Genomic DNA, 9701 nt, shown 5'->3' with positions numbered 1-9701 from the left:
GGAGTCAATTGAGTCTTGAAGGCCTGAATAAGGTGCCTCAGGGCTGGTCTTTTCTGTATGGTGTTTTTGACAACCAGAAGGATGCAGCCGCTGCTAAGGACATGCCTGCGCCTGTTCTGATTGGGCTGGTGGAGTGTTAAAGCGGGTGTCTGCCTCTTCACCCTGTATTACCTTCGTCACTTAAAACCAAAACAATCCCTGTGTGGGAAGAGACGTAAAACTTAATTGAAAACATATGTGCACTGGTTGAGGCTGAGCATTTCCAACAGATTTTTTAAAAACAGTAGGTTCAAAAAAAACCCCAGGTCTGCATCCAGTTCCCAAATCAGTAAGACAGTTGATTTAACTACCATTGGAAAATGCTTGTCATTTTCCTGTAGCATCTGGTCCCCACTGGATCACTTTCATTTCCTTCACCTGCTCCCCCCACCAACCAATTTCTGCAGCTCTGCAACTGCATCCCTGCCCATCCTTACCCTTCTGCCCTTAACCCTCACCTCCTTGAACCCCCAATTTGTTTTTTCCCAATAAAAATTAAAAAAAAATGGAAAAAAAAAAAAACCCCAGCAGGTTCATGTGGATCCAAAGGTAATTTTTAAGTTCTATGGTTTCTTTATTTCTTCACAGAAAGAAGAGGAACGTTTGAGGGCTTCTATTCGTCGGGAATCTCGGCAGCGCCGCATGCGAGAGAAGCAGCACCAGCGGGGGCTGAGTGCCAGTTACCTGGAACCTGACAGGTATGATGAGGAGGAGGAAGGCGAGGAGTCCATCAGCTTGGCCGCCATTAAAAACCGATACAAAGGAGGCATTCGAGGTGAGTTGGGCAACAAGTTCAGTTTCATCTTTTCAGGATTTAGGAATTTATCTGTGCTGCCAGGCCGCTGGACACAGTGTTAATGAATGATTCTCACCAAGGTCTACTGAATTAATCATTGCACAATTCTAATGACCCTCAGTGGGAGCTGCTGTCGTTCACACTTTCAGCGTTGTCTTGTGAACTTCTGCTTTTTTGGGTTGAAAGGTTGTCAGTACTATTTGAAACTTTCCCAAACATCTTTTTATTATTGAGTAGGAATCAAGAATTTTAGTTATTGAGAAAACACATGGAGCTTCCTCTTTTACTTTGCTCTCAGTTCTCCTGTGACGGCCCCTCCTTTCACAAGTGTCAGAAACATAAGCATGGTTACCATTTATTCAGTACATAAGTGAGTATGAAACACTTGGATTTTATATGTATTTTGCTTAACCTTCATGACACTATTATGGCCCACACCCTCTCTAATTGCCATAAAGTCAATTCCGACTCCACCAGGGTAGAGTAGAATTGCCCGTGAGATGTCCAAGACTGCTCTATACAGTAACAGATTATCACATATTTCTTCTGCTGAACTAAGTGCCTAACCTCTGTGCCACTAAGGCTCCTTGCATTTGGCCCTGTTACGATCATTATTCTTAGGAAGAAAGCAGAATATCTTAAATTAAGACACAAAGATAGTAATCGTGGGGTACGGAGAGGGCAATCCTTGAATCAAAGTCTCCAGACATGTGTGAAGTCCAATTCAGTCACAATACCTGGTTATCGCTCTGAGATGTCTCCATAACCATCAGCAAGTAGTTTTTATAAGTAAACTAAAACTGAAGTTGGAAGACTTCAGCCGGACTGCTAATCCCACCAGCTTTAATTTCAGCTTTGCCACTTTGCAGTTATACAGAATTTTAACTTTTGCCAGCTTATCAGTGGAGGGGGGTGGGAGGGGGAACCCAGCAAAAGATTGTTTTTAGAAAAAAGTACCTATCCAAAAAAAAAAGTACCTATCCTAGAACCTTGAACATAACTCGGTAATATTAAATAAAGAGTACATCAAACCACTGTTAACTATTCTTGCCATTCATCAGCTTTGGACAAGTGACTGTACATCTCTGCATACTGTTTGCCTCACCCGTTTAATGAGGGTCTAAGATGTCCTGATCTGCTTTGTAGAACTTTGGGAATCACAGTACCATGAGAGATGTACCTTTGGGGACCATGCATATGCTGATTTTATCCCCTCTTAGGCTGATGAAATTATAAGACCATTTAAGTCTTCCTTTCTCTGACCACTCCACCTTTTTTCTTATAGTGACTGCATTTATCCTGCTGTGTGCTATTTATACTGGTTCTTCCTGTTGTTTATTTTGGGGAGCTCTGGTGGCGTTTTCTATAGGGAGTTGCACTGTTAAGCAAAGGCTGAGCCTCCCTGGCAATTCAGATCTACCAGTCGCTCCACAAGAGATAGATGGGCAGTCTCTTCCAGTGAAACTTGCTGGAGGGTCAGCTATGAAAAGGTTCTGACACCATTGCAGTCAGTGAGTGAGTGATTTGAGTGGTTAAGTTCTTAAACCACCTCGAGGCACCTTGAAAGCAGGCCTCCCAGCCTTCTGAAAGGTCACTTTGAAAACTATGGAGCAGTTCTGCTTTGCACACAAGGATCGCCCGGAAGCAGAATTGACTGTTTTGGTAATGTTCCTTTCCATAGAAAATTATTAGCTGTGGAAATAAATTAGAACAAAACGTAGATGAAACAAAAAATAAGAATGTTTATTGTGGGAAACAGGTATGTAAATTAGTTCATGTGAGAGTCAAGTCCTAACAGATTAAGTATATTAGTGTTCATTTCTGTACTACAGCCAGATACACCCAAACTGGGAGGAAGAGGTGTTCCTCAGTGACAGATGACTCTTAGTCCACCCCGAGGTTCACCTGAGATTAAGCATCACTAGGCTCCAATCAGCCCTATCTTCCTTTGTTGTCTGTTTGGAAACAGTCTTTTATAAAACCAGAAAACTCCCTTTTTGCTTTTGTCTTCCAAGTTTATTTAACCCCAGCGGAAGAATGATCCAGGCTTTAATAGTTCACTTTTAAAATGTATCAACTATTTGTCTTTTAAAAAAAAATTTATGTGGTCAGATAAATTATTGTTTGTATTTGTTTTGCATTATATTTTGAGAAGATAAGTTGACTTCATTTAAACATCTCTAACTTATATTTGTTTTGAAATTTTAAAAATTACTGGTTCTTCTGGGGAAAGTTTATGGAGAACTAAAGGTACTCAGTAGAAGAAAATTTCAGGAATAGAATTCATAAGAAAATGTCACCATCTTTGGAAGTCAGTTGTAATCCTTTTCCTTTACTTTCAGAGGAACGAGCCAGAATCTATTCTTCAGACAGCGATGAAGGATCAGAAGAAGAGAAGGCTCAAAGACTACTCAAAGCAAAGAAACTCTACAGTGATGAGGTAAAACCAGATCTTTTTCAATTGTAATTTACCATCTGCCCAGGTAGAGGGTCAGCTAAAGAGAGGAAGATCCTCAGTGAAGTGAAGTGGCACGTTAATTACCACAGTGATCTTGAGCATGACAGAGATTGTGAGAATGCCTCAGGACTGGGCAATGTTCACATCTGTTTCTAGGGTCACTGAGTTGGAATTGATTGAACAACAACTAACACTAGCCTTTTCTGAGAGCTACCTTGAAGGGGAACTCACAGACTACTCAGGGAACCTGAGCTAAAGGAGGTACGTGAGCTGGAATGATAGTGACTAGGGACCTAGTATTTTTAACCTGCCCTGCTTGAGATAAGAGCCTCTGTTCTGAGATTTGAGGCTGGGTCAAGGAATGGAACACTCAATCTCTTGGCTGTACTAACTAGGAATTTGGCCTCATCATAGAGGAATTGCAGGGAACGGGTAATGCCAGTGGCCTACCATCTGCCAGTGAGATACGTTCTCGTTTAGGGAGGGGACAGAGCGCTATTATCTTGGGCACACATTTCCTGTAAAGCTTAGCTGGGGGAAAAGAGGAGTTTGTCATAATTAAATGCCGCAGTCTCTCATTAATTCTACTGAGCTCTTGTAGATTTTCCTGGAAAAGTGTGCGTTCATTTGCTGTGCCTTTAGAACAGTTTCTGTGCAATTTAAATGGTTGATTCCTCCCCTCCCCCTTTACGATTTTTGGCATGTTTTTCTTTTTACTGTGGGATTCGCCCGTGAAGCTTCTACAATTGCCATTCAAGAAATCAGAAAAATAATTTCTTTTAACAGCTGCTTCTTAGGTCTTGATCTTCGATATTCTGCAGTTTTACTATAGTGTGCCTAGTTGGGATGTTTATTTTTATATCCTAATTGAAATTGATTGGGTTTTTTTACGGGTTTTTTGCTCTATGAATTGTTCTTTCATCAGTTCTAGAAATTTCTCAGTTATCAACTCCCCATTTATTACTTCAGCATTTTCTTTCTCCTTTACTTTGAAACTGATTAAATGCATACTTTCTCTTCATACTATTCCTCTCCATATTATTCTTTAAATGTCTGTATTTTCTTTATTCCCCCCTCACTCTGTTATTTCTTTGAATTCTTATTCACTATTTCTTTTTTCTACTGTGTCTGATCTTTTCTGGGTTTGTTTGTGTTTTGTTTTCTTTTTTAATTATTATTTTGTGTGTGTGTGTGTGTGTGTACTGTCAAATCAGATCTGACTGGTACAGGAGGGTCTTACCGCTCCTTCTTCAGCAGGGCTTCTGGTGACTTTGAACCACATACCTCTAGGTGACCTTTTCATTGAATTAAATATTTTCTTTTTTATCTTTACAGGATTCGGTTTCTTTTTCTGATAGGTTTTACAGTTATAAAATCTCATATGCCTTATTTATCTTTGCAGTTTTCTTCTTTTATTACTTTAAATATTTTTAACCTGTGTAATTGGCAATACCGTGATAGATGGAGAAGAGATTGAGGTTGTTAACAATTACAGCTTACTTGACTCCACAGTCTTGGCATCAGCAGTCAGGAAATCAAAAGGTGGATTACACTGAGAAAATCTGCTGTCAAGGACCTCTTCAGAGTACTGAAGAGCAGCGATGTCAGTCTGGAGAGTAATGTGCGCCTGATCCAGTCCATATTCTTTGCAATTACTTGTTATACATGAGAGAGCTGGAAAGTGACTAAGGATGACAGAAGAAGACTAGAGGCCTTCAAGTTGTGGTGCTGGAGAAGAGCCTTGAACATGGACTGCCAAAAAAGAAATAGAGAAGGTGAAACCAAGTGTCTCCTTGGAGGCTAGGATTGTGAAGCTCCATCTCACATACATCGGGCACGTGGCCATGAGGGACCAGTCCTTGGAGAAGGACATCATCCTTGAAAGGGAGGAGGGACAGCACAGAGAGGAAGGCCCTGTATGAGATGGCTTGAGACAGTAACTGGGGTAATGGGCATAGGTGTATCTAAATCAGTGAGACCGGCTCAGGACATGGCAGGATTCAGAACTGTTGTACACAGGGTCACTATGAGTCACAGGTGACTTGATGGCATATAACAACAACAGTGTGTACTGTGTTTTATAATACATGTATGTTGAGGTTTGTAAACTTGATGTCTCATTTTACAGCCTGTGAATGCTACTGTCTATCCATGGATCTTGATTTCTTAGTGTGTTCTTATTGATTAACTGAGCTAATGTTAATGGGAAATTTTTAAAGCTTACAGTGGTGAATTTCTACCAAGATTTCTATAGATAGTAGGACATTGTCATGGACTCTTTCTTCAACTGAGATGGCATAAAACAAAGAAACAAGTAACCATTAATTTATACAGAGAAAAAAAAATCACCTCCTCTTCAGCAATGATTTTGGAGAGTATTCAGGATCTATAGAATGGATGAAACAATGCTTTTGTTGTTTGGTACCATTGAGTTAAGAGTTGACTCATAGTGATGCTGTGAAGAAGAGATCTGAACCCTGGCCTATCCTTTTCCGTCCTCATCATATCTCACACATGTAAGCCCATTGCTACAGTTTTTGCATCAATCCATCTCATTGAGCGTCTTTTCGTTCACTGATCCTTCACCTATCTAAGGATTATCCTTTCCTAGCAACATGCTCAAATTAGATGAGACAAAATTTCATTACCTTTGTTTCCAAGGCTCACTCTGGATGCACTTTTTTAAGACATATCTATTTTTTCTTTTGGTAGTCCATAGAGTATTCAGCACTCTTTTTCCAGCACCACAACACAAAGGCAAAAAAAAAATAGCCTCCGCAATAGCATGTTTACAGTCCAGAGCTGTGCCTTGATGCTGAAGCTGTGCCTTGATGCCGAAGCTCTGCCTTGATGCCAAAGCTGTGCCTTGATGCTCAGTGTAGTTCATTCCAGAGAAGCTTGGTGGCATCACTGTCCTGGTGGCATCACTGTCCATCCCCCAGGTGCCCACTGCCTTGTTTAGTAGCTTGCTGCAGAACAGATGGAGAACCTCGTTTTGATTTTTTCACCTTCCTCCTCCCCCTCCCCGTGAACGTGAGCCCCCTTTGGGTTTCTTTGTTATTTTTAATCTGCAGAGCAGTTCTGAAGTCTCAGATTGGGAAGGACTCTGTTGTTGAGAGCGAGGACTAGCAAATTATGTCCCACAGACGTTTCAGTGGCCTCTTTTTTTATTTTGTTGTTTTAATGCAGTTTTATTGGGACCACTTAATGTCCGTTAACTTAAATTTTTAAATTCTGCTTTCATGGCTGGGTAGGTTTAATAGACAAAAGGCCCGAAACATTTTCCACAAAATGTTTGCCGACCTCTTTCTTAGACTGCTGGGCTGGGTTTATTTCTGGTTTTCCCTCACACTGACAAGGAAGGCCTTTTGCCGGGCTCAGCTTTATTTGTGGGCTGTCGGTTTGCTCTGAGTGTGCTCCCCTGAGCAGGTCTTGGCATTTATCTTCTGTCCTGTGCACCTGCAGTGCACCTGCTTACATTCACAGATTGGTAAATGTTCTCAGGGGACAGACTGCTCGGTGTGCTACTTAGCTCTTTGGTTCTTGCTTTTGCTTCATTTTTTGCCTCTAATTATATCTGACTTTCTTGTCATTATATTAATTTCTTTTTTTTTAAATTTTATTTTTTATTTGTTATACTCTTTATTTACCTATATTAATTTCTGAATACACTCCAGCATTTTTAGTTCTTTGCAGTGGGAGAGTTGGTTGAAAAATTGTTCTGTTCTACTGCAGGAAAGGGCAGTCACGTTCCTGTTACCTACAGTTTTAAAACTGTCGACTCATTTTGGCCTTTCAAGAATTGTGAGCTTCCATGGGCATTTTTCTCACGTGAAGCAGAATTCTGTTCTTACTCATTGCCGTTAAGCCATTCCTAACTCAGTAACCTGAGTAACCCTGTGCCTGTCACTGTAGGACTGAACTCTCCATAGTGTTTACATAGCTGGGTTTTAGGAAGAAGATCACCAGGCCTTTCTGAGGCATACCTAGGTACACTTGAGCCTACAACCTTTTGGTTGGAGCTTTGCCCCTTAGCCACATGGACTCCAGAATTCTGTTGTAGGGTTCTGCTAATCATAATTAGTGTTTCTCAGTAATTCTTGCAAGTGGCAGCCTTTGGAAGATAACTGGACAGAAATTGTTCTTTTACAACATACTGTGTTAGTTTTAAATTAGTTAAGAAAACATCTTAGTGATGCATTTATAGTGTGTTGAACTGTTGGCAGACAGAATCATCATCCTTTAAGCAGCTGCTCTTTTATTTCTTGGCAAGCAGAAACTGTGAATGAAAATTGAGAAGTGCCATGGGACTTCCGGTGGCTTATTACTTGGTGCAGTTTTTAAATATGGTCTACTAGAAGGTCTTCCAGGCTGTGCAGTGTTAAACCTAAAACTATCTGACTTAAAATGACCTCCTGTGAATGACCTCCTGTCTGTCATAGGAACCCACTGCTCTCTGCCTTCCCCACCTAACTACTCTCTTGGGCTCTCCACACTCCTTACCCAAGAGTCTCCTTTGCCTTGATTTCCAGACCCTGCCATTTTCATGTCATCCACCCAGTTTCTGTTTAGGTCGCAGTAGAAAAGAGGGTCCATTTGTACTGTCAGGCTCTCCTAGAATGACTTGCCCAAACATCGTGAGTCAGTGTGCATCTAACTTGCAGGGGAGCCTTCAGTTCCTGTGTTCCCGCACTACGGAGCCACCGTTGTCAGCAGCACATTGGTGTGGGAGAAAGGATTTGGGGCTTGATTCTACTATGACTTTGAACAAAGCATCTAACATTTTTACCTCATTTATTCCATGCGGTCTTTGTAGAGTTGTGCGGCACAGTAAAGAACAGACATGGCAGTAGCCGTAGTTGAGCAGTAAATAAATAATGTAGTAGTCGTCATCGTCGTCATCAGTTTAAGTAGTACTAAATAAATGGTAGTTTTCCTTCCCTGATAGGGCTTAAGTTACCAAAAAGGAAAAAGTAGAAAGGAAAGCTTTTTAGCTTCCCTCACTTTTTCAGTCAGCAATAACTGTAGAAAATCTAAATTACCTCAAAGAGACAAAGAAGGAGATGGAGAAATTGTGGTGGTATCCTGTTCTCCAGGAACAGGAGAAGTCCCAGAATGGAAGAAACAGATGGAGACAATGGACAGGAAATTTATTTTCTTTTTAAGGATTGATAGGCTTTAAGATACTGAATTTTAGATGAAGTAGATTTAAAAAGTAATTCCCTGATCATGGTGAAAATAGTGCAGCAGGGTAAGTGTAGAGACAAGTGTCCCACTCTGACCCTTCCCAGAGTGTCCAGGTGTCCTCCAGGGACACAGCTTACAATGGCGTTGTTCCTCCTCACAGTTGGCGCGGGTCGGAGGTTGCATTTCACAGTTAGTTTTTCATGAACTCTGCATACTTGTCAGTTTTCAGTGTCTCTAATACGTGCAGACTTCAAAACTGGCATTTTAAGGTGAATATACTTCTTAAAGGGATCCATAGTGACTCTGTTAAGTATTGGGCTACTACTAACTAAAAAGTTCGTGTTTAACTCCACCAGGAGAAGGATGAAGTAATTTTGTAAAGATTACAGTCTTAGACACTCTGTAGGATACTTCTACTCTGATCTAGAAGATTGCTGTGAGTCAAAATTTTCTAGATAGTGGTAGAAATTTTAGTATGTATTAATGCTGTTATTTTCTTTTTTATAATCAGACAGTTGTTCAACTTATAGATTTATTCGATACAATATCTAAGAAATGTTCTATTTTGACTTTCAGATTTTTTATTTATATATTTCTTTTTTAGGGATTTCTTTTTTCTCGAAAGAGAAGAGCAGAAGATGATGATAAAGCAAATAAAAAGCATAAGAAGTATGTAATCAGTGATGATGAAGAAGAAGAAGAAGATGATTGAAGTACAAAATGTGAAAACATTTTCTATATTGTTCAGCTTTGTTCTACGTATATATGATGCAAACATTTGTTATTTTGATCACAATGAATTGATTCTCATTTGTGTAATTTTAATTGTGATAAACATTTTTTAAAACCAAGCATGTATTTCCATTGTAAATTTTTTTGGGTTATTTTTCTTGTTGAAGAGTTGGAGTTTTCTATACATTTTAGAGATGAACTCCTTGTCAGAGTGTCACTGCCAGTATTTTTCTCCCAAGTCTGTAGGTTCTCTTCTTACTCTTTTGGAGAAGTCTTCAGATGCACATAAGGATTTCATTTTTCAAAAAGACCTGGAGAGACCCAACAAAAAAGACATTCAGATGACAGGCACATGAAGAAATGCTCACATTCCTTAGTTATCAGAGGTGCAAATCAAGACAGGAATGAGCTGTCATCTCACCCCAGCAACAATACAAAGTTCAGCAAGACAGCAGACTACTAAATGCTGGTAAAGGTGGGGAGAGAGCA

The 9701-nt window shown here is 40.2% G+C and overlaps 1 protein-coding gene across 1 annotated transcript in view; it reads left to right on the top strand.

Moving 5' to 3' along the window:
- LEO1 (Leo1, Paf1/RNA polymerase II complex component, homolog (S. cerevisiae)) overlaps positions 1-9192 on the top strand; it is a 30514-nt gene extending 21322 nt beyond the window's left edge. The window contains exons 9-11 of the mRNA XM_006898247.1: positions 628-814; positions 3178-3275; positions 9085-9192. Of these exons, the coding sequence (XP_006898309.1) occupies positions 628-814; positions 3178-3275; positions 9085-9192 (393 nt within the window). The remainder of the gene's footprint in view (positions 1-627; positions 815-3177; positions 3276-9084) is intronic.
- The last annotated feature ends 509 nt before the right edge of the window (positions 9193-9701 follow it).

The sequence above is a fragment of the Elephantulus edwardii genome, unplaced genomic scaffold (assembly GCF_000299155.1).
Source record: "Elephantulus edwardii isolate Elephantulus edwardi_28Jun2011 unplaced genomic scaffold, EleEdw1.0 scaffold00225, whole genome shotgun sequence".
NCBI classification, from domain to species: Eukaryota; Metazoa; Chordata; class Mammalia; order Macroscelidea; family Macroscelididae; genus Elephantulus; species Elephantulus edwardii.
This window is presented reverse-complemented; position numbering and strand designations above follow the sequence as displayed.